The 25,623-nt window shown below is 40.4% G+C and overlaps 1 protein-coding gene across 1 annotated transcript in view; it reads left to right on the top strand.

Annotated features, from left to right (window-relative positions):
* Nucleotides 1-25,623, top strand: part of LOC130248847 (vasoactive intestinal polypeptide receptor 1-like) — a 53,933-nt gene that overhangs the window by 17,000 nt on the left and 11,310 nt on the right. Inside the window, exons 2-5 of the mRNA XM_056482871.1 lie at nt 10,882-10,954; nt 20,101-20,200; nt 23,408-23,515; nt 24,255-24,364. Coding sequence (XP_056338846.1) covers nt 10,882-10,954; nt 20,101-20,200; nt 23,408-23,515; nt 24,255-24,364 — 391 coding nt within the window. The remainder of the gene's footprint in view (nt 1-10,881; nt 10,955-20,100; nt 20,201-23,407; nt 23,516-24,254; nt 24,365-25,623) is intronic.

The raw sequence follows: 25,623 nt of genomic DNA, 5'->3' as shown, positions 1-25,623 counted from the left end.
AACAAATCATTCCTGCTCCTCCACTTCAAAAATCTCCATTCTGTGGTGCCTGGACTTCCACACTCTTTTCCTTTTTCTTCCCAACCAACATCAGCATCTCACCTCCAGCATGAAAGAACCTCAAACCACAAAGTATTTTCACATTTAGGCAGCAGAAAAAAAAGACAATCTCGCTCTTGCTGCCTCGTGTTCCATGAAATGTCTTTTTAATTATGGTGATTCTACCTTGGTAGCTTTTCCTCTATAATAAACCTTTCCCTGTCAGGAGGAGAAACAATAATAACAACAAGCCCTGCATTAGGAGGAAACATTTAAATCCTCCATGCCAAGCTTGCTGCCATCTATTAATTAGCAGAGGCCACAGGAGATGTTTTTGTCCCTCTTGGAAGAGAATTATATTTGCAGCTGATGGTTTATACCTCTTTTAATAGGAGCTGCAGAAATAACCCACTAATCACCTCGTTTCAACCTGAGTGCAGGTGCTGAAGCTTCCAGGAAGAGCTCTGGGGATGTGTGCTCAGGCCAAGGATGTAATCATGGGTCCTTTCAGGATTCATCTCCCTGCCCAAAAAGCAATTCCAGGAACAAAGTACCAACGTGGAGAACTTTCTTCATTCTCCTCACCCACCTTCTACCTCTGTGTAATTTGATTTGCTGTTAATATTTCCAGCTGGAACTAGATCCAGCAGCAAGTGTAAATAGGAGTGTTGTTATGTTGTTATTCCCTTAATAACATCTCGGAGAAAAATTCAGGGTCTCTTAATGGCAAAAGTTACAATAAAACATTATTGCTCCAAGAGCTTTTATTTAAATAGCAGAATCAACCTTCAGGTCCTGAAATCCTTAAAATGAGGAAAGACATTGGTTTGTTGGATGTTGGGTGAGGGTTATTTTATTTGTTTTTATTTTTATTTATTTTATTTCCTGCTTTTTTAGAGCTTTAGAACATGAAAACCCCTCTGAGAGTGGCTGTATCAAAAAGGTAAAAGAGCACCACAAACATGCAGTGATCCTTCCAAGAATTCCTGGCTGCCTTCCAGCAAATCTGCAGCTCCTGAAAAAATATTCTGGGCCAAATCTGTGAATGTTTTAATGATTTTTCCACTGGTCAGTCACTTTCAGCACAATGTTTTCAGCTCAGCTGGTCACATTTGGGTTGATCCATTTGGCCCTAGAAATTGATACTGACTGCTGCTAAAAGGAATTATTTATAAAGGATGGTGTCTGATTTCCTTTTTTTAGATCTGTTTGCACCATCATCATCCTGAATTTCTAATATTTCTGTTGCCCTGTGTGTGAATCTTGTCTCCCCTCAATGATTTGAGGATTTTTTCACCACCACTGCTCCAGGGATTTTGTGATCTTGTTTTCCACTTTCATTTTTAACAATTATTTCCCCTGAGAGAGAAGAAAATTCAGGAAAAAAATTCAGGACCACTGTCATGATGTCATACACACAAAAAAATGGACAAATATTGAAATAATCATTATAATTTTTGCACTAGGAAATCAAAAGTATAAGCAAAGTTGGTGTGATCAGAACATGTAAAGGTACCAGGTGAATTATTCACCAATTTTTCAAATAATTCATCTGGGAGAATTAAAATCTCTTTATACAAAATTAACTACCAGGAAAAGGAGATCAGTGAACGTGTAGAAATGATGAATTGCTCAGCACAGAAAACTCTCTGTTAAAAATATAAATGGATTTATCATTTTTCAAGGGAAAATGTATGGGTTTATGTTTTCTGGCCTGACAACTATAATTCCAGAGATTTCCTTGCAGTTTTTGACATACTGGTGGAGAAAGAAGAGGATGACAAATAAAACTGTCTTTAAAATAAAAGAAAATTTTGACAAATAAAGGAATTTAACAAAATAAGATCTTTGAATTGGCAAAGGCTCTAAATCTCAGTTTCCCCTCTTTGTGCTTCATGGAACATTTATTTATTTATTCCTGCTCTCCTGGGTGTAAATCAGTTGTAACACTGGGTTAGTTTTTATGTACATTCTGTTTGTGAGTTTTTCAGAATAGATCAGGCCTAAGGCTGATGTGGTTTCATCCAGCTATTTTTATTGGGGTTTGTCAACAAGAATTTTCTCACTTTATGCAACACAGTATTGTATTACACTGCAGGAATTAGGTTCATTCTCTGATTATAATTGTGTGATACACTCACTATTGCACTGTTCTCTGAAAAAACAAATTAAAAACAAACAAAAAAAAAACCCCAAACAAACAAACAAACAAAAAAATCACCCAAAAACCAAAACCCAAAAACGTTGTGGTTAAATTATCTAATTTTAGTTTTGATTTTAATGGATGGACCTCCTGTTTCCTTGAGGCGCAAATAGCAGAGCTCTGATGACCACAGCTTGAGCTGGAAGGAGAAAGTTTCATCCCTGTAAGACCAGATTCTGTCTCATTTGAGGGTTCTGACTCTGAAATCTTTAGTTACAACATTTTGCCCTCTCAGAAATTGAATCAATTCTTTTCCCTTATGTATAACTTGCAGTGCTTGACCTTGAGTTCACAAAGTTTCCCTCGTGGGAAAGATTTTGGTTCCTGTTACGGTTTCCTTTTTCTTTCATTCTCCTTTTACAAAATGCCAACATTCAGAATAATGAGACTCCAGTGAGCAGATCACATAAAGGATTTATGTGCTGGATTCCTTTAATAAGTATAGGCAGTTGCATAAAGGATCTGCTTGGCCTAATGGCAAAATGAAAGTTGGTAAATGGTAAAATAAAAATCAGAAAAATTTTGTGAAAAAGAGATGCTTAAGAGTGTCCTCTTTTCTTCTTTCATTAAAGTGTGACTTGAGAATTTCAGGTGTACATTTATACAACACAAAACTTGAAGGAGAGAACCTCATTCTTTCTAGGATGAGGGATTAATTAATTAATTAATCAATGAGGAACAAAGGTTGATGACACATCAGACTTGTGTCTGTATTTACTTCTATTTAGATATTTTACATTATTTTTTAAATAGGAGGTATTTTTGAAAAATTGGAGTATTTACATCTTGCAATCTTGCTCTGTGTGCAATCTCTGGCTAATCAAAATGCAATCAATCTTTGGCTAATTATCCTCTTAGATGGCTCTTTTACACCGTCCCTTGACTTAAGAAATTGGCCCTTCCCAACAGTTTGGGTTAAACACAGCAAAGTTTGATATTTCCACCAAGCTGAAACTCTGGGGGAGAAATGCTTTAAAGGTTCTGTTGAATGAGAGGAAGGACTGGAACACACCAAGAACTTTGTTGTCATTTTTTAGAGGAAGTAGTGGTGGAAAGAATCATCTGTTCATTGTTCAGAGCAAGGTTTGTCTCATCAATACCAGAGCTGAGCACATTTCCTCATGGTTAAGGTGAAGAGTAACACAGGAACAGAAATAACTGATCTCCCATAATTTTTGGCAGCTCTGGTTTCCCACCAACAGGAAAGTTCTGGAGATTCCCACAGATCTCCTGAATCAGGTCTGGTCACAAATCTGCTTTTTTATCACCTTCCCTCCCAGAGTTGTTTCAAATTGCTTTTGTGTTGAAATCCATCTTTAAAATCACCACAGGAACTGCATTCTCTTAGTAGTGGGTATTTTACCCCACCCAGAGAACTCAAGGATAAAATTTGTGATTCTTTACATTTTCTGAGCTCTTTAATAAGGGAGTCACTATGTGCTTGTAAAGTCACAGACATAAATCTTTTTTTATTGTGAGTCCAACCATAACTAATGGAAGATTCAGTTGTGTGGTTCATTGTAATACACAGAAACACAACAAGCAAGAAACAAAAATCTCATGATAATCTCCCCTCAGCAAAAGACTTTTTTTTTTGTCTATGTGAAAGTAAAGAATTTACTTTAAATAGAGGAAGTGAAATCTTCCACCAGATGATACAACTGCTCAAGAAGCTCCATGTCCTGAGGAAAAACAGTCTGAGATGCTGTGGACAATAGGTTTAGGTAAAAAGGAAAATAGGTTTGGATAAAGGAAGCCAGGCTTTGCAATTCAATTCATCTTTGAGAAACACATGGCAAGGGATTCCTCTTACTGAAGATGAATGGGAAAAGTCAGCCAAAATCAGATATCTGGTCTGGCTGGGATTTATCTTGGTTGATTTCAGGGCTTGATTCATTTCTCCACACAAGAGAATCTGGTTCCTTTTGCCTTCAGTGTCACAGCTGGCAGCTCCTGGGAATGTTTAATCATGGAATCCCAAATTGGGGAGGGTTGGAAGGGAAACTGGAGGTGTCTGGACCAACCTCCTGCTCCAGCAAGGCTCCCCAGAGCTCAGGATTGTGTCCAGGTTGCTTTTGAACATCTCCAGTGAGGGACACTCCACACCCTCTGGACAATCCTGTGCTTGGTCACTGCACAGGGAAGAAATTCTCCCTCATGTTCAGGTGGAATTTCTTGGGCATCAGTTCCTGCTGCCATTCCTCCTGTGGCACTGCTGGGGCCCTGATCTAACTTCTCACCCATCCTTGCAAACACTTAAAAAACCACAGATGTTTATATTATATTATAGATCATCTTAATTGGTTATGGTCTCCTCACAGCACAACTGAGTCTTGAAGTGTGTGAATTTATGCAGGATCTTGGCCAGCACACTCCATGGATTCTAAAGAACCTCTCAATGGACTAAATGGACTAAAATGTTCCATTTTAGGTGATTATTAACCCCAAGGGAAGCTGAAACATCCAGTTTGCTTCTGGACATCGAGATGTTGATGTCTAAGTTTCCCAATGTCTTTAACAAACTCCACCTTACACCTGCCTCTGCAGTCATTAAAAGAGACAGGATAATTTGGACTCAGGGTCTCCTGCCACAGCACAGCACAGCACAAAGGAGGTTCTAGCAGGAAAAGGAGCAAACTGATTAATTACTTAAGGCTGGTGATTAACCACAGTGGGAGTTTGTTGTTGGATGCTGCTGGGAACCAGGGAACAAGCAGCCTTGAAACCTTGCCTTTCTCAGCCTTCACAAGGTCAATAAATTCTAACAATTATACACCTGCAGGGTGTGTGAGAGCTGTGTGAGTGTCTTGTGATGTTTTGCAGAAAGCATATTTTCAAAGAGGTGTTGCCTTCTTGGACCAATGAGTCTTTTCTATTTTGTTTTTCATGTACTCCCCTATATAAAGTGCAGTGTTTCTTTAAATAAAGCTCTTCTTCTCTTTTGCTTCCCCATTGCACGAGGAGCTATGTTACATTATCCTTTTTGCCACTCACCTATAGCCTAAAATGCAACAGGAGTTCACTTTTCCAGCATACCCAGCCTGCATTAGGTATTCATAACCCAACGTGGGAAGTGTGGAATTTCACCCCCAGAGCAAACATCCAGAGCTGAGCTCTCATCCTTCCCTCCTTTCAGAGATGCTGGTGGAGTACACCCTGAGGAAATTATTATCTTGTCCTCCATAGACATCCAAATTATGTCAGGCAGATTGCATTCAGCAGTGTCTGTGACTGTGAAAATAACCAGGAATAATCAGTTTGCATTTACATTCCTAATGCCTGAAATTGGGTGAGACGAGTGCTGCTGTAGGGGGTGAGGTGAGGCCCCTCTGCAGTCACTGGAGAAATTGGGATAATCAAAGGGAAAAGTCTGGAAAAAAGATGTTATTTTGGTGGTGATGCCCTGGCACAGGTGCCCAGAGCAGCTGTGGCTGCCCCTGGATCCCTGGAAGTGTCCAGGGCCAGGTTGGACATTGGGGTTTGGAGCAGCCTGGGATGGTGGAAGGTGTCCCTGCCTTGGCAGGGGTGGAACTGGATGATCTTTAACCTTCCAACCCAAACCATCCTGAAATTCCACGATTCTTTCTTTTAAACATGAAAGAAGCAAAGACCAGTACACACCAGTAACTAGACTTCTGTGTTGTTAAAAATAGGTTATTCCTGTTTACCCAGATTTGATTTTATAGGCTTAATCTACACCAACATAAATATTTTCTTGACCCTTAGAATGGGAGCAAGCTTAGTGTTAAACCTGCATTTTAGTGAATAAAAATCAGGGTTATTCTCCTCCTCTTGAAAAAGAAACAGAATTGAAATCAAGTTAAGTGGCCAGAGGAAAGCAAGAAAACCAATGAATAATACAATGCATAAAACAATTTCTGAGGACAGGAACAGCTGGTCTGTCAACTCTTTAGAGACTATTAATAGGAATGAAGATTTCATTGTGTGTTGCTGGGAAAAGTAACTTCCCTTAGGTTGGAAAGAATAACTTGCTCATTCTTGAATAAAATACAATGGAAGCAGAGAAGGGATCACTGCAGATTTGTTTTTTCAAGTAGAAATGCTGAAAAGATCAAAGGAGTTTATTTTTAAAAGAGTTAAATAATATGTTTGTGGAAGACAACTACAAATCAGATATCTTTTTCAAATTCACAAAGTGCCTTAGATACTGGGGTGAAATTAAGTTTACAGATCAAAGCAGGTAGGACAGAATCCACATAATCCAAGGATCTGTGATTCCTGCCTTTATTTTGGAGGTGTCCCCAGGGTCAGGCTGAGGAACAGTAACAGAATATGGGCACATATGGAGTCAGAGCCCCAGACATGGCAGGACTCCATTTAATCCAAGAAAAACAGCAAGGAGATAACACAGGGAGGGTTTGCAGAGAGCATCAACTGCACAAATTATCCTCATGCAGCTCCAAGCACTTGCCTGATATTCAGTGCCTTCCCTTTTTAGTGCCTCAAACTTCACTTGTTTGATTTTCCTGCTCTCACCCCCCTGTTTCAAACACCCCACAGAGATCACTCTCAGGAATAAAACCTCCAGCCTTTTTTTATGCCCTCCTTTTTTTTTTTTTTTAAAGACAGTGAAGTTTTGCTGTTAATTACAGCCACAATATGTTTCTCAGTAACACCATGTTCTGCCTGAGCACTGAATTATGTACTCCCTGTAATTGCAGCCTCCTTCTCCTAATCCCAGGGCTTTTTGTTTTGCATCTTCAGTCAGATTTATCAAAAGATTGTTTAGAAATGTCAATAAATTCACCTTTATGCCCTGGCTGGTGGCTTGTGCTGCAGTGTGGGGCTGACCCACCCTCTTCTCCAGCCTGAGGAAATGCTGCTGGAGGTGCATTTCAGGAAGTTTTTATCATGCAAATCCCATTTTCAGGTAACATATGGTATCAAAACCCCATTCTCCAGCTTCCACAAAGGTGCTCAGCAGCTCAGCAAATGTCAAGTAATTTTCATGAAATGGCAGCAATTGATTCAGAATATCCATGAGGGGGATTAGGAGGAATCTCAGGTCTGCTGCCTCATTGATTAAGTTTCATACCAACACAATGGCTTGCTGTTGTTAACAAGAGGAGGATTTTATGCACATCTGTTTTATTCTGAGCCCAGGTTGATGTTGTGGAGCAGCAAAAAACCAAAGATGGTTCTTTGATTAGTTATCATGTAATTCTTAGAGAAAAAAAAAAAATAATGCTTAGCTAGAGGCAGCTTATCAGGCAAGGACCTATTTTGTGACAAAAAGTAGCAAAGTGCATCAAAGAATACAGAAATATTATGAGAAATAAGTATGATTATTTTTCCCTGCATTATTTCATTATTGGATCTTTGGGTACATACAGAGAAACAGCAAAGAGGAAAATTAATAAAGCTAATTAATATGGTGAACAGAAATTCGTTTTTAAACTAAATAAAGTTTTAAGGGTCTGTTTAAAGTAATGAAGGGATGTAAAAAAACTGAAGAAATCTGAGATTTTTATATAAGTGAGCTTTATAGCATTAACTACAATGAGATGTTACAAAAACCCAATAAAAACAGGCTTGATTTCCTTATTAGGATGGGAAAATATTCTTACAAGAGGAATTTCCAGCTAATTAATTTAAATCTCAAGGATGGGAATGTGGACTGCTATTTTGATCAGCTGGAAATGAGATATGAAAAGCAGATGGAGGAGAGAAAATATATGAGAAAGCAAATATTGAGAGACCAGGTCTGCTTCATCAAGCCATGCCTTCTCCTAAAAAAAAAAAAAAAAGGGAGTTGAGACTTGGGTTTGCTCCAAGCTGGTTGTTGTGACCTAAAAAACCTGATTTAAGTGACCTACAAGGCATTAAATAATAGAATAAATTTGAGTTGTGAGGGGAGAGGGTTGGGGCCAGAGCTCCATCCCCTGACCCAAATTATTCTGTTATTGTCTGATCTTGTATATTCGAGTTGGTTGAATAAAGTTCAGCAGGGATAATGAACTGTTCCTGTCCTGGGGGTGTTTGATGGGTCTGCACTTGGCATTTTTCTTTGCATAGAAGTAGAAACTGCCTGACACCATGTGTTGCCTGGCTTGTGGTGGGATTCTAAAATTATTCCAATGTAACAGGAACCACCTTGCTGACTAATGAAAGTGGCCACAATTTTTATTTATCCATCACTGACAAAGAAAAAGTCAAAATCAGGCTTGAAATATTTATTTTCAAAATTTTAATCTCTTATTTTCACAAAAATCTGATTTTGGAGTAACATCTGAGGCTGTGCAGTTCAGGGATCAGGTGCCATTTTGCACTAATGAAGGACAAACTTATAGAAAAGAGAAGATTAAATGAGAATTTGGTTACAAACGTTATATATTGTATATCTGCAATATTTAAGTGGAGCTAGAAAACCAGACAGAGGACTTGTAGGAGAGCTGTCCACCTATGGACAAAGCTGCAGAAATAAATATTTCTTCTAATGGCATTGAATGTCTATTTTGGGGTAATTAAGCAAGCCCCAAATCTCTCCTGACTGTAGAGAACTGGTGTGCTTAACACCACAGGGAGATAATGAATGATAAACAGGATATGAAGCAGCACTTCAGTCTTATCAAGGAAAACTGATTTTGTCATGTTCATCATTTTGGTTTTCCCAGGTCCTGAAAACAGCTCGGTGCAATATTCAATGGGGCAAAAGCCAGAGCTGTGCCTGGGTCCTATGGACCTGACACTTAACATTTTTTTTCCCTTTTTTCTTTTTCTTTTTCTTTTTCTTTTTCTTTTTCTTTTTCTTTTTCTTTTTCTTTTTCTTTTTCTTTTTCTTTTTCTTTTTCTTTTTCTTTTTCTTTTTCTTTTTCTTTTTCTTCTTTTTTCCTCTTCCTCTTCCTCTTCCTCTTCCTCTTCCTCTTCCTTTTCTTTTTCCTTTCTCCTTTTCCTTTTTCTTTTTCCCCCTCCAAAAGAATCTAATCTGTAGGCAAGAAATCTTTAACTTTCTTAGCACCAACAAATAAACCTGAGCTCAGGACATTTTTTGTGACACAAGGGCCAAAACGATCTTGTGCGTGTTGGGGAGGAAATTCTGACATTGCACAAAATTTTCCATCTGAGAGGAGGGGGAACCCAGAAACTCCATCTGTGAGTGCCAAAGGGAATCCCAGGATGTCAGACCCCAAACCCTTGGAAAACCAGCAGCCACACTCGTGGCCCCATCAGGGGAGGGATGAGCTCAGAGAATTTCTTGCTCAGAAAATTTCCTGCACAGAGAATTTCTTCCTCAGAGAATTTCTTGCTCAGAGAATTTCCTGCACAGAGAATTTCTTGCTCAGAGAATTTCCTGCACAGAGAATTTCTTGCTCAGAGAATTTCTTGCTCAGAGAATTTCCTGCACAGAGAATTTCTTGTTCAGAGAATTTCCTGCACAGAGAATTTCTTGCTCAGAGAATTTCTTGCTCAGTTTCTTGCTCAGAGAATTTCCTGCTCAGAGAATTTCCTGCACAGAGAATTTCTTGCTCAGAGAATTTCTTGCTCAGAGAATTTCCTGCACAGAGAATTTCTTCCTCAGAGAATTTCTTGCTCAGTTTCTTGCTCAGAGAATTTCCTGCACAGAGAATTTCCTGCACAGAGAATTTCTTGCTCAGTTTCTTGCTCAGAGAATTTCCTGCACAGAGAATTTCCTGCACAGAGAATTTCCTGCACAGAGAATTTCTTGCTCAGAGAATTTCCTGCACAGAGAATTTCTTGCTCAGAGGATTTCTTGCTCAGAGAATTTCCTGCACAGAGAATTTCCTGCACAGAGAATTTCTTGCTCAGAGGATTTCTTGCTCAGAGAATTTCCTGCACAGAGAATTTCTTGCTCAGAGAATTTCTTGCTCAGAGAATTTCCTGCACAGAGAATTTCCTGCACAGAGAATTTCTTGCTCAGAGAATTTCCTGCCCAGAGAATTTCTTGCTCAGAGAATTTCCCGCACAGACAATTTCTTGCTCAGAGAATTTCCTGCACAGAGAATTTCCTGCACAGAGAATTTCTTGCTCAGAGAATTTCCCGCACAGAGAATTTCTTGCTCAGAGAATTTCTTGCTCAGAGAATTTCCTGCACAGACAATTTCTTGCTCAGAGAATTTCCTGCACAGAGAATTTCTTGCTCAGAGGATTTCTTGCTCAGAGAATTTCCTGCACAGAGAATTTCCTGCACAGAGAATTTCTTGCTCAGAGGATTTCTTGCTCAGAGAATTTCTTGCTCAGTTTCTTCCTCAGAGAATTTCCTGCACAGAGAATTTCTTGCTCAGAGAATTTCCTGCACAGAGAATTTCCTGCACAGAGAATTTCCTGCACAGAGAATTTCTTGCTGAGAGAATTTCTTGCTCAGAGAATTTCCTGCACAGAGAATTTCTTGCTCAGAGAATTTCTTGCTCAGTTTCTTGCACAGAGAATTTCTTGCTCAGAGAATTTCTGCTTCCAAAACCACGCGCGGTGTCCCAGGTGGGTCCCGGCAGGTTCCTGGAGGTGACTCCAAAGCCCCCGGTGGATCCCGGAGGATCCTTTTCCCTCCGCCCCATCCTCCGGGAGGTGCCGGGGGTCTCGGGGCGGTCCTTGGGCAGGTGGGGGCGGGCAGAGCCGCGGCTTTTGTCATGTTCCTCATTTTGGTTTTCCCGTCACAACAGGCAGAGGCAGCGGCAGGACCCGGCGCTGCTGCGGAGGATGCGAACTTGGCGCTGGCTGCTGCTGCTGCCGCTGGTGAGTGAGCGCCAGCCGCTGGGGCGGGGGAGGGAGCACATCTGGCACAGCTGGGTGCAGCCGGGCAGAAGCCGGGCAACTTTCGTCCTAACAGGGAGCAGGCAGGAAGAAAGGAAAACAAGGGAAGGATTAAGAGGAAATACATAAAATGAGACAGAGGTGTTAGAGGGAAGGAAAGAAAAAAAATATTCCTGAATTAACGTGCTATCCTAAGAAAAAAAAAATAATTTCTGAGTTAATGTGTTGTCTTAAGAAAACAAAACAAAAAAACCTCTGAGTTAATGTGTTGACCTAGCTCCTTTCCTTAAAATTTTCCAACCTCAAGATGCTGTTAATAAATGCCTTTTCATTTCCCTTCGTTAGAACTGCAGTTTGCAGAGGACAGAAGAGCATCCCCAAATCAGAATGGCTGTAGCAGGGGTTTAGATGGACAGGAGGGGACAGGTCGCTGTCCCAGCTGTCCTGGGAAAGGGAACTTTGCAGGACAAGGAGGATAACTAGAGAGGAATAGTTCCTCCTGATGGATGGGGGACATTTACCTCTCTGAGGGTGTTTTCAGTGCTGGAGGTTTCTGATATCAACAAGCAGGAGGATGAGCTGTCTGTGTGCACTGAGGGCAGAGGTGAGGCTGTGCACTGGGCTTCAGGGAGGATGGATGGGCACAGGGACACAATCCAGGCACAGGGACACAATCCAGGCACAGGGTCACAGTCCAGGCACAGGGTCACAGTCCAGGCACAGGGACACAATCCAGGCACAGGGACACAATCCAGGCACAGGGTCACAATCCAGGCACAGGGTCACAATCCAGGCACAGGGACACAGTCCAGGCACAGGGACACAATCCAGGCACAGGGTCACAGTCCAGGCACAGGGACACAGTCCAGGCACAGCCATCCCTCCCTGATCCACCACTGGCATTGCCTGGGATGTTCAACAAAAATTAGAGCAAATCCAAGCACAGTCATTTCTCCTCTTTGCCCTCAGCCTCAGGGAAGTGTTTGGAGCCCTTCCTCTGGGTGTGATTACCTGGGACTCGTTAATTCAAACTTTACTCATTTCACAGTGAAATGTTCAGCGTGGGCTGGGATTCAGGCTCCTGCTGGAGCCAGGAGGGACAGAGTCACCTTCCCAGGAAACATTCCATCTTGTCCTGAGAAAGCCAGATGGTCTGGGTGCTTCTCTAGGGCCTGCTTTCCTCTGTGGATAACTGTGAGAGCCTAAATTACAGACTGATCCTGACCTTTCATTTTGAAATAGTGAATGATGGGATGTAAATTTTCACACCTGCACAACCTCTGGATCTTGTAGTTTCCTCTGTATTTACGCAGATTTATGTACAAGGGATAGCTTGTGGGTCCTTGCCATGCAAGTGTAGCTATTATCATGTGTAATTCTGCTCTTTCATGCAAAACCAATCAGCCTAAAGGCTTAGACTGCTGCAGGTGAAGTTATTCTGGCATCTGGGCCAGCCTTTTTGCACCTAATGGAGGCACAACTCATTCTTGCAGCTGTCAGCAGAGTGGAGCTGATCTGAAGTGATGGATCGTGCACATCTGGGGCTGCCATACATCATTTTAATGTTGCAGCATATTGCAGCAGGCTGTGCCCATAATAAGAGAAATTCTATAAACTGCATGATCTACACAGCTTTTGGCCTGAAAATATGAGCATCAACTCCATGTGTGGTGAGAGGCAGTGCTCTGAATGTCAGTGGGGTTTGTGTCTCTTTGCATGCTCAGTTAAAGAGGCAGGGAAGGACTGAGCCCCCTGAGGAAATAATCCTTTCCTATTTCAAGGATCATGCCTGTGCAGAGAAATAATTCCTGTATGGATTCTGCAAGTAAGCCATTAATCAGATATGAAAATAAACCAGAGGGCTAATCCTGAAAACTTCCCCTGTGGAATTGGGGAAGTTGTTACCTCCTGGCAGCTCCACAGGGATGTTGCAGGATATACTTTGTGCCTTGCAGAACAGAGTCCTTGACACTGAAAAAATTACCATTCACTGGTAAGTGACAAGGAACAGAGAGCAGTGGAGGCTGAAATGCATAAAAATGACTTTTCCTGTCTTAGAGAGTTCAGAGTCTTGGGAAGCAGAGGACAAGGAGCAGAAAAGACTCTGCCTTCACTGCTCTCCCTGCTGTGCCAAACTGCTTCCCTCTTCAAACACCTACATTTCCCATTTCTGGGAAGGGCTTTAGTCTGATCTAATGACTGGAGGTGAGAATGGAAACACAGGTGGGTCAGCACTGAGCTGTACATTCCCTTCAGCAAAGGATTTCTTGTGCTGATGGACAGATGGGTCCAAAGCCATGGCAAGATGCTGAGCTGGGTGTCTAAATTTCCACGTTTAATTTGTGCTTCTTCTACCAGCCTGGTCCCTGTAGACCTTCAATTCCCTTCCATGGGAGCTGGATGTGTGGAATAATCTGTTTTTTAGGTGTTTTTTTAGCCTGGAAGGAATTAATGGAGGGAGACAGGCTCCTGTACAGGCAGTCACTGTCCTCAAACAGGTGTCTGAGCAAAGTAGGAGGAATCCTTCCCTGGAACTGCTTGTCTGCTTTCCTTGATCATTAAGGGAGGCTTGATGGGAGAATTTAGATTAATCATCTACAATTAACTGTCTAAAATTAGGAATCTGGTCTAAAGCTACTCATTGAGCCTCCTTCAGTATTACTGGGAAGAGAAGGAAACACTCCAAGAATACAGATCAATTAAATGAGCTTGCTGTAGGACTTTGACTTCCTGGTTTCAGGACTTTAGGATTAGATGACATCAATCCCACCTGCAGGCAAAAAAAAAAAATGATACAGAAAAGGAGAAATTTCTCTTTAATTTACAGGAATACTCGAAATAGCAGAAAATGGGGATCCTCAGTTATTAGTGTTCTGTTATTCTTCAAGCATTAGTAATAATTAAATGCTCTACCCAATTTAGCAGAGCACTGATAAATTAATTTTTCTCAAGGTAATACTAATTACACAGCATTCATAAACAAAATAAATTAGTATGGCTGTGTTGTCTCATCAAGAATACCTATGAGTGAATAAATATAATGATATACTTGGATAAATATGTATAGCAAGTGCTGTTCCCTATAAGGTCATGCAGTTAAACACAGCCATATAAATACAGTCCAATCCACAGAGGAGCATTCAAGCATTGCTTCAATGTCTTGAAAACAATATTGAAAATATGTTTCTCCAAATGACTGTGAGGCAATCAGCATCTCAGCTTCCCTTCTTCCATAGGTAATCGAGTTAGAGAGAGAAAACAAACACAGCAAATATCCTCCAGGTAGTCATTTTCAGCCAAAAAAGACTCCTGAAATAATCTGTTTAACTGGCTGAAGGAGAGACTGGAAATGAGGCTTTAGCTTTGGGGTTGGAAGGTTTGGGATCAGGGTGGGGCAGAGCTGGAAGCCCAGGGCAGGACTCGGTGTGAGAGCTGAATTCACAGCTGGGCACTGGAGTTCTGTCACTGCTGGGGTGACCTGGTGCTTTCCAGAGCCCACAGTGGCAAACAGGGCTTGGGGATGGTGGAAAAACCCAGATGGATGCAACTGAGCTTGTAAGAGTTGAACTGACTTTTTTAAAATAAGAAATCTTTATTTTTGATAGCTTCTTGTTTTCTGACAGAACACAGCACTGCACAAATGGAGTTATAAACATCCCAGAATTACTTACAGGCCAGGGCTTGGACAGGAAGGTTTTTACTGCAGTGACTGGGAATGTGGCTGTGAGATGGACAGGAGCTCATGGAGAGCCCCAGGTCCCTCCAAACACGTGTGAAAATTGGCTTCAGTGTCCTGTGCTCCCCAGTCTCAGAGATTTTTAATTAGCACTTGGCTTTTTGAGGAGTTAAGCAGATGGAAGGTTTAGATGAGAGACATTCAACAGACTGGGAAGTTTATGAAAAAGGCTGAGGTTTTCTTTGTCTGTTATTAAACCTGTCTTCAACTTTTTCTATTTTTTTTCATGAGACTTCCTCCCTCCTAAAAGCCCTCACTGAAAAAACCGTGTGTATTTCAAAGCATATCCTGATTCTCCTGCCTGGTGCCTTTGGCAGTCCTGGCCAACTAGCTGAACACTTCATCCCACACTTAAAAATGGGGATGCAGGAATTGTCTTTGCTGTGCTTTTCTGTATCCTAAAACACCAGGTGTGTTTTAACCCTCCAAGGGGGGAGTCTGAGTGTGACATGAACCCCAGACAACTCTGTGTGAGAGCTGAAATATTCAGGTATCAGGATGCTACCAGGAGAGCTGGGGAAGCACAGGCAGCAGGAACTGGGAGAACAGGATTGATTCCAGAGCATGTCTGAGATGGGATCTGAGTGAATGCAAGGAGGAGACAGAGGCAGAATGACCAGAGATGGATCCTCTCAGTCAAGGATTTATGTACTTGATGATGTTTGTGAGGTTTTTGGATTGCAGGGCATGGGAAGCTGAAACAGATCACTGGAAAGAGCCTCCAGGTTCTTCAAGCTTTCTCATCTTGTCAATGAATTCAGCCAATTCTTTGAGCTTTGATTAATTTTCAAAAAAAGACTGAGTGTTACTGCTGGCTCTTTGATCCCCTGGAATTGCTTTTTCAAAGGTGAATAATATATTCAGTGCCCAGCTTTGAAGCACTTCCCTCATTTTTCGACAGCATAGAAAATATCCCTCCTTTTCCACAAGTGTGCTAATGGGCTTCTTAATGAGTGAAGATCTGTCTTTTGTGTGACATCTAAATTACAGTTTTTCTACCCCCTCAGCAGCTCAGGGGCACCATTTTTGAATGGACTCTCAGGAAAGATTGCTTTTAATTAAATTGCACTAAGTGTGACATGAGGATGTTGCTAGAAATACTCCTCCCAGCTCCTGCTAAATCTCCTGTTGTCCAGCATAAGTATATCTAAGCCCAAAGTGCCATTACTTCATTACTTTGATTTTTCTGTGCAGATTTGGGGAAATAAATAAACTGTCATGGAAGAGAGGAAATAGAAAACAATGTTATACTACTCTCAGTGAATAAGCCACTTCAGGTTTTGGTGCAATAACCTTACAAGAAGTGAAGAAAATAAAGTCTAAAAGTAAATGTAAGCCCAACATCTGTCTCTCTAATTACTATGGTTGTCATAGGTAATTTTCTTTAGTGTTCACTATGTTCCAGGCAAAATTGTTTTCATGGTAAAGGACTAGAAGTCAAAACATCCATGTGAATTTTGATTCAAATTGGTCAATAATATTCAATCCAGTAATAAAACCCCTTTGTGTTATGATGCTCAGGAATGCAAAGGTCAATTCCTTGAGGACTGTCCACAACATTTCCTGAAATTCTGAGTTTTATGTGGAAATCTGGGAATGAGAGCACCCCACTTGATTTCCAGTGAGAGCCAGGCCAGGTTACTGCTGAGATACTGGGAAATATTGATCCAAGTAATAACATTTAAATCAGCCTCTTACACTTCTTGCAGTGGCAGAGAACACTGAGCCAGACTGGAAGTGTCTGCCTCAGAAAGCTCTGCTCTGCTTTGGATCCTAAATTTTCCTTTTTTATGGTGAGCAGGAGCTACTTTTTTCCTAGAAAAGCCACCTGTTCAGCAGATGCCCCCCAAATTACCATAATCTGTCCTTTCCCCAAATACAGAGCTCCTGCTTTCTAGAAAGCCCCATCACCCAACTCTGGTAGGCAGATTAGAGCAAAAACTTTTCACTCAAGGCACTGTGAGACTAACAGCAGAAAATAAGCCACAGACAACAAATCACAAGTAATGCTCTGCCCACAAGGCTTTTCTTTAACTATGCAATGGTTTAATGTCTTTCTTTTTCTTAAAGCCCGAGGAAAACCAATGAATTGAAGCATCATCACTGCTCCTGATTTCTTGTATATGTGTCATTTTTTCCTTTATTTGTTCTTTCCAGCAGTGGGATTGCTTTCAGTGAGGCTGCATGATTATAAATTAATAACACCAGCCTGGTTTTTGTTTCTTAGGGGATAGTCACTGAAATAGGGTTTGATGTTGATTTTCAAACCCTGAAGTGTCAATGGTCTGTAATAAAATCTGGGTTCCTGTGGTTGTAGCCCTGCCCACCCCAAATCCAGTAACCCAGAAGGAAACAAACTTTGAGCCAATGGTGAATTGCTCTACCTGTGAGTGTCAGTGGGATGGACTGCAGGACCACCCAGGGTATCAAAGAATCCCAGAATGGGTTGGGTTGGGTTGGAAGGGACTTTAAAGATCATCCTGTACCAACCCCAGCATCTTCCACCATCCCAGGTTGCTCCAATCCCTGTCCCCTTCCAGGGACCCAGGGCAGCCACAGCTTCTCTGGGCACTCTGAGCCAGCACCTCCCCAACCTCTGGCATCACTACCAGTGGATGGGGATTTCCAAAAGAATCATCAGATCTTTTTTTCTGGTGATTTATCACCGTTTTCAGAGGCAGGGCTACCTGTTCCTGTTTCAGAAATTCCTCAGTTGTGTGTAAAACCAAGGCAGTACTTGGGCAGGACATGACCTTCCCCAGCCACTGTAAAGGAAGAACTCTTATTTTTCCAACAGCTCTGATGAGTGATGGTGAGTGAGGCTCTGGTTCAGCAGGTGTGGATTTACCAAAGGAGAGAGGACAGGAGATGCAGAAGTAGGAGATGCCTGCTTTGAGCAGCAGGAGTCTGGCACACTCAGCATCCCTCATTCCACCTGTATCACCTGCATGTGTCTCCCAGACTGACTTTTGGAGAAAAGATAACTCTTCCTCCTCTGAAATGTTTTCAGAACTGATTCTCTGTGTTTCCAGGTTCCTTTAACCCATCACTCCTCAGTGCTTTTTTCCTAAGACATTTCAAATTTGGTGGTTTGTTTGCATTCTGGGTTATGCCTTTTAGCAAAACCTTTCAGCAGAGTAGATGGTAGATCATCATCTCAAATTGCCATGACTTTTAAACACCAAACCTAAGAATACTCCAACACAAAATTATCAATGTAACAGAATCCAGGATTTCCAGAAAGCAGAGGAATGGCATTTTTCCTGTCCAGCAGAATCCACCTTTATGAACTGAAATAGTGAGAGATTTATAGAGCAATTATTTTGTTACTTCTACTCAGAGAATTCATTTGTTATGTGGGCAAACTGCAAAGTGAAATGTCTGTTTAAATGTAAAGTGATGAGCAGGGATCCTATTAATACCTGAAAAATTTCATTTCAGAATTGAGTTACTATAGTTGAAGAGTCACTCATGCTGATTTATACAATGTATTTTGAATTGCCCACTGGAGTAATATAATGTATGAAAAAGCACCATGTCTTAACTTTCTTTTCAAACAGTGCCCCTAATCCTCTTTCTGTTCTAATATTAGCATAGATGAGCCATCTCTGGGGCCTCATAATTAAGACAAGTCTGTCTATGCTACTTTAAAACCCAAATGTAGGCAAAGTTTTAAAGGTTTTTAAAATAAAGTTGTGCTCTAATTTTTGCCCCCAAGCAGATATTATTTCTGAGATGAAACAGTCTGCATAACTTCCAGTTATGTTTCTGTGAAGGCTGAAAGAAATCCTGGCTGCTCTGCTCACTGAGAACATTTTGAAGGCCAATAAATCTTTTTTTCTGAGATTTAAACAGCCATACAGAAGTGATGTTTACATCTGCACTGACTTTTCAAAGTCATTAGAGATAAAGCAGCCTACAGCCCTCCTCAAAAACGTGCTGGAAAGACTTCAGTCCATCATTTTCCATTAAAATCCCTGCTAGCTGAGCCTTTGGCTTTGTCTTGAATATCATAGGTCAGAAAGAAGCAAGCAATGAAACAAAGAGAATTTCTAATCCATATAATTCTCCCTATGCCTTGAAGTTCCCAAAATCCCAAAAGAGGCTTTGGTCCAGTACCCAGCTCTCTGAATACAGTTCAGCTTTCTTTACTCAGTTTAATTCAGTTTCCTAAAGATGGGTGTAGAAGCATTTGAAACTTCAAAAAATGCATTTGAGACTTCAAATAATGCATTTGAGACTTTCACATGGGGCTGAGAAAATTAATGCAGAGTCTACACAAAAAGGCTGAGACACCTTTTAACATCCCAAACAGCACCAACCATTTCTGGGGGGATGAGACATCCTTGAGATTCCCAAGGACAAAAAGGTGCTGAGATAAATCAAGTGTAGACACTGACATGCAGTTCCTTTCTTAGAATTTATTTGCCTTTGCAGAGGAAGATATTTTGGGTTTGTGTAGGTTTTTAAGAGCATCTTCACAATCACAGGAGTTAGGATACAGGATTATAGGGGACATGAAACTTTCTGGAGTGGGAGATGGAGGTCAAGCAAAACACTTGGCAATAAATGGGACTAAATATCTGTGATGAGAGGTTGAATTTACACCTTATTCAACAACTGCTGTCTAGAAATCCATTTAACTGTTTAAATTTACCCTTATCTGTGAGATTAAAACATTCCTTAAGATTCTCAATCAAGTCATTAATTTTTTCTCGTTTCTTCATCTGTTAAAATGGCAGCAGCTCCTTGATCTGAGGTGAGTGCAACATCCTCAGATAACACATTCTGGAATTTTTCAATTATTCGGATGGCCAAGACTACCATTCTCTAAATCAATTTCTTTAATTTTAGTTGCTTTATGGAGAAGAAATATTTCTGTGGTCAGGCTGTATTTAAGTTTGGAGAACTTGATATGAATAATCCCACAGCTGGTAGATTTATCCAATTTTGGCCAATTTTGGTGAAAAGCCAAAAACTGTGAACATCATTTAAGTTTTGTGGAAAACATAGGAAAGGAAGGGGATAAAAATGTCCAGATTGGAAAAGAGGTTGCTGTATAATCTGATTTTTAAGGCACACTGAAGAATCCATATGGAATGTAAAACTAGAAATGTACACAAAATCATAATTAGTTGGAATCACAGACTCCTGCCATATATACATTCTATTTGTAAGACATAACCCAATTTCAGCTGGATTTTTCACATTCAAGGACCTCAAGATACAAACCACGAGGTACAAACTGGCTTTTCTCATTCTGATAATCACAAAAATTCTTTGTTTTGGTTTTTTTGTTGTTTGTTTGTTTTTTGGGGTGTTTTATTGTTGTTAATTTTGTTTTTTGGGTTTTTTATTTTGTTGTTTTTTTTTTTTTTTTTCTCTCACTGAGGTTATGGGAATCCATCCAGAATGCAAAATATTCCAGCAGGTGGTCAGAGAGGAGGCTCTCTGCTCAGAACACAATGAATCTGCCTCACCTGATCTTAAAGGTAAGGGAATGTCCCACATTGCTGAAGGGTTTGCTGTGTTCTCTATTTACATCCAAAACTCCAAAGAAACTCCCACAAAAGGTACTGAAGACCCAACTGAAGTATCATGTTGGGAATCATTCCAATCTGGTGAAAATATTCTTTGGGGGGAAAAATAGTTAAAGAAAATCCCAAGTTCTTCAAAATATTGCACGTTTACAAATTTAGACATTATTTGTTTGCTTGTAAAGATTTATTGTGGTGGTGTTCAGAAGTCTGTCCATGCTCAGATGTAAATTTCAAAAACTAAAATGGACACAAAACAGAGCCTAAATATAAATATATTTAGAATGCTGTGTAAGATGTTACCTCCTGGGGTTTTGGCATTGTGGAAACATGCTTAGAAATAATTCAACATGGAATTTCTAAATATCCAGATTCTTTCAAAAATTCAGTCATATTTTATTCCAGTCAGCTTTGCTTAGAAAAATTTGAATCTACCTCAGCAAGATTTTTCAGTTCCATGAATTTTAAGATGTTTGCTCTCTGCAAAGGAATTGTGAGACAAAGGAAACTCGTGCATTTGGTTGGGATAGAATTATTGAAACCACTTGGAGGTTTGCCTTTAGCAGCCTGGTGAAAATCAGGGTCTGACCCCAAAATATTTCCTTTGTCTTCCATGTTATTCTGCAGAATTTCCAATCACTCCCATGCTTCATACTCCTTTTCTAGTTTTCATTTTTATTTTGTTGCTATTTCTCACACACACTTTAATAAAGTCCAAAATAACTCTTGGACACATTTAGAACACACAGTGACCCACCACAAAAAATTCTGGTATAAATTAGACATTTTCAAAAATTATTTGTTACCTGCATTACAGGATGTCATTCCAGGCATCTTCCTCTTCAATATAAAAATAATTTAATGGTTTAGAATCCTTTTTGTAGCAAAAGAAATGAAAACCCCTGAGAATTCTGTTACACTTTTTTAAAGTCTTCAACCTTGTCCACTCTGAGCTTCTCAAAGATCCAATTTCCACTTTTTATTCTACAGATAAGGAAAGACTTTAATGAAAGTGTGTTCTGGTATTTACAGCCTTTCTTGATATAGTTTGAAATTAAATATTGGAGTTGGAAAAACAATTTATCCCAAATATTTTATCTGGAGGATAAAGCTACACTAAGATAGGTAAATTCAATTACTTGTGTTTCAGTTTTCAGGAACTCAGCAGGAGAAGAAGAGGGATCAGAGTTTGTAGAGTTAAACCTCAGCAGTCCCAGAGAGTCTGTGCTGGAATCAGTCTGTGTGGCAGCTTTTAACCAAAAATAGTTCCACATTATTCCTGTACAGAGCAGTGTCCAATGAATTCCACCAGCAGAACTCAGGGTGAAGTTCCTCCAGTTTGAAATTCCTCCAGTTCTGGAGTAGATATGTAAAATAGGTCAAATTAATCAAGCCTTAACTCCACTTTTTTTTCTTTCTTCATTGTTTAAGAATACCTGGATTACTAAACAAAATTTAAATATTTATGGTGGCAACATTCATAGATACAACTCCTACTGCAGGTGTTTTTATGGAGTCTCAGGTGACTTGGACACCACCAGTCTCTTGAAAACCTTGGAATAAAAAATTCCTTTTCAGCTCTTGCATTCAGCAGTTTCTTTTATATAAACTGTAGAAGTGACTGGAAATAAATCTAAGATAAATAAATTCTAAGACTCTAGACATACAGCTTCTGTTCCTACACAGGGTCACACAAATATAACTTTTAACTCCACATCACCAAATAAAACAGAATTTTAGACCCAGCTGCTCAAATCTGCCTTTCTAAAAGAAGGACCTTCAGCTGCTGAGGGTAAATGGGGGCCAGGGACTGATATTGCCTGGCTTCATGAATTAGACAATTAGCAGCTGAGTTCAGGCTGTGATCATCAGTGAGAGCCAGGTATTTGCAGGCTGTGATTCATCCTGTCCTCAGGAAGAAGGCACCAATATTTGGGATGAATCAGCCTCTGTCTCTTTCTGTCGAGCACAAAGGAAATGTAGCTGAGATTAGCTGGCATGTCTGAGGCAATTAAATTTACAGCTAATGAATGAGGGCCTCGATTTTCCCTGGAAAATTGGGTATACCAGGAATTTCATCTTGCTGAGGGTGAGGTGAGGATAGTGCTGTGAGAGATTCTCAGGAATATCCTTTTGAAAACCAGAGAGAAACTTTGCTCAGCTACAGGCAAGTATTTCTTCCACATTTCAACTTGACAACTTTAGATTTGCCTCGTCATCCATCGCAGAGGCAGCAGAAAAAAATCATGGAAGAAAATAACACCTCCCAACCCAACCCCCTGCTTTATATCCTCCTTATGACTACCTAGAGATTAGTTTTGGTTAGAGCATGATGCTTTTTTTTTATTGTTTCAGGCACATTTACATGCTGGCGATTTTTCTGTGCTGCCCACTTGCCAGCAGCTTGCAGTCTCAGTGTGATGCAGCTGTGACAAAGCTGTGATTCACTGAAACTTCTGAAAACCCTTTTTTTAGGGGACTCACAGCACACCCTGTGTCATCAGCCAGCACTCTCTGCTTTAGGGAACCTCATGAATCCCAGCTCCTCCCAGGGATGGTCATTTTTTATAATGCTGAGGTGTTCTTCTAGTTTGGGATGAATTTAATCCATTTGAAAATCCATTGCAAAAATGCCACTGATTGCCTAAGACTGGGACTTCAGCCCTTGTTTGCCTTAAGCCAGGTCAGATTGGTAGATTTTTAGACATGAAATAAAAAGGTTAAGGCTGAGTTTTAAGTCTGCTGTATTTCAGTTAGACTCTGTAATGAGGAATCTCAAGTAGTGAGAAAGGAGTAATGAGAAATCTCAAGTGCTAATCATTATTCAATACTTTTATTTTGGTGGCTTTTGTTTTGCCAACAGAAGAGAGCTCCAACTGATTTGACTTTTGGATTGTGTCTGCTTGAATTTCAGGTGCATTCTCTCATGAGATAAGGAGGGGGAAGGTCCAGCTGGAATACCAAGTGTGAGCAAGGATGCATTCAAGGAGAAAAGGAAAACACTCCTTCACTTGCAGAGCTGCACGTCCTGCTGTGGCTCTTCTTGCATGTGAATGAGTGGGAAAACCACAGACAACCTCATTATGGAAGATCAAATGTGTGATGTTCTCTGTGATTTTCTTTACTTAAAGGCACTTTTTTTTTTTTTTTTTTTTTAAACAGGATGTGCCAGAGATTGGGATGGTTTAACCTGCTGGCCCAGAGCCACTTTTGGGGAAGTGGTTAAAATTCCCTGCCCACGATTTTTTGAAGAATTCACCAGTACCCACGGCAAGATTTTTTTTTTCCTTTTCTTTTGTCCCTATTTTTAAAATTTTCTTATTTTAAATGAATTCTAATTGTTGAGGATTCTTTCATATTTTCCTGATTTACAAAGCTCATATGTCAGTCAGCATTCATTAATTATCCAGATACACATTTTGGCTTGGGGTCAATATTGACATTCTTGTTTTGTGTTGTGCTCTACTGAATTGTTTGATCCCTTTGGTGATCCAAATATGATGGACAAGTGCACCATGCTGCTAAATTTATAAAGGAATATGTCATAGAATCACTGATTTATAAAACTGTATCTTAATTAATATTAGAAAGAACCTCCTGAGGTCATCCAGTCCAATCCTCCAGTCTGAACAGGACCAAGATCAAAATTTGTATGGAGCTTCCAGTCTGGAAAAGATGGCTCAGGGCTTTGCCCAAAATCCCCAAATATATTGTAAATGTATAATTTCATTTCCTCTGTGGAAGGAATGAATTTGCAGAGTTGATTTCCCATATGAAAAGCACAAATCCCACTGCATCTTGAAATGATTGGGAACATGTCCCTCAATTTTTAAAGGATAGAATTATAGAATATTATAATTCTTACAGCTAATCTTGCTGAACATGACTAAACCTTTAAGTCCCTAACTTAGGAATCAAAGGGGTAATAAGAAATTGTTGCTACACATCAAAACTTACAGAGCAGCAGCACCAGCACCCCTAATTAATTTCCTGCTGTTTCCCATTGCAGGTTTCCTTCAGAGGAACTGCACACAGGAGGAATATTGGTCAGAGCCATTCCCACCATACACCATTGCCTGTGGCTTTGATGAAGGTTCCAGCAAAGGACCTGAGGATCAGGTGGGGTTTTGTTTTCTGCTTCTCAGCATCCCCTCTCCTGAGGATGCTCCACACACCTGAGTCCTGCCAGGAGCCAGTAATTGCCCATCTCCTGTGCTAAACTCAAAACTTTTGGGTATATTTAGAACTTGTTTGACAAATTAGCACATGAACATCAAGCAAGTGAGCAGCAGTCAGCACTTTCCTCTTCACCCAAATGTCTCCTCTTGGTGTCAAACTCATGCTTAGTTCACCTGTCCAAGCTCTGCAAGGCTTTGGTTCTCTGACAGGGGTGATGTAAATGCTCATCCTGCACCCCTCTCCCAGGGAAGCTCTCCCCACCAGCCCCCAGGGATTTTTTAAGGAAAAATTCCTTTGGATCCCTCCTATTTGTATTGTTTTCCAGATTTTCTTTGAGTCACAGAAAAATGTTGCTTAACTTTATACCCTGGCTCTCAGCACACATCCTTAGGAGGGAACACTTGGATGCCACTGAGTATTTCCACATTTTTTCTCAGGTATTCAGTGGAGCAGGAAGTGAATATTTTTCCTATCTGAAAATCATCATTCATGCTCAATTAAGCTTCAGAATTTCTTTCACATCCACATTTTGATACAATTTCAATCTCCACATTTCTCTTCATGGTACTGGAGTTCATATCTGGAGCTCGATGACCTTCTATAAATAAGAATATTTGCACTTTGGGGAAAAACAAATGCTTTAAAAGCTTAAATATGCTTAAAAAACTTAATAACTTTTTTAAGCCTTCCAGAAAGATGCTGGAAATGATCTGAACAGTTCAGAAGGAAGATTCATAAAAGGATGTGTATTCTGGAGCACAGTTCTCCAGCCCCCATGGGGTTCTCCTACTGGGCTAAACTCACTCTCCAGGTGGTTTTATCCAAGATACCCCTGGATTATGCTAAGCCAGGCATAATTTCTGTCTGGTCTAGACTAAAATCAAGCAAGGAGCTATGTTTATATCTCAACATGATAGCAGATTTCTGCACAGAGCTGCTGTCTGTGCCCTGGCTGTGTTTAGCTTGTTATTCCAGTCAAATCCACAGGGTTTGACTACAAAAGGAAGATAAGATCAGCAATCTCTGCTGCACTGCACACAGGGAAGTGACTAAAAATCCCAATTATGTCCTGAGAGAACCACTTGCTTTGTATTTTGTATGTGCAGTCAGCACTTATCATGTCTTTTATATTTAGTGTTGCTTTTCCATCTCCTCTACAAAACCAGACAAAATGAACTGAAACACTTCATGATTCAGTT

This window comes from Oenanthe melanoleuca, chromosome 2 (assembly GCF_029582105.1).
Source record: "Oenanthe melanoleuca isolate GR-GAL-2019-014 chromosome 2, OMel1.0, whole genome shotgun sequence".
Classification (NCBI taxonomy): domain Eukaryota; kingdom Metazoa; phylum Chordata; class Aves; order Passeriformes; family Muscicapidae; genus Oenanthe; species Oenanthe melanoleuca.
Note: the sequence above shows the minus strand (reverse complement) of the source record. Positions and strands in the feature narration are given on the sequence as shown.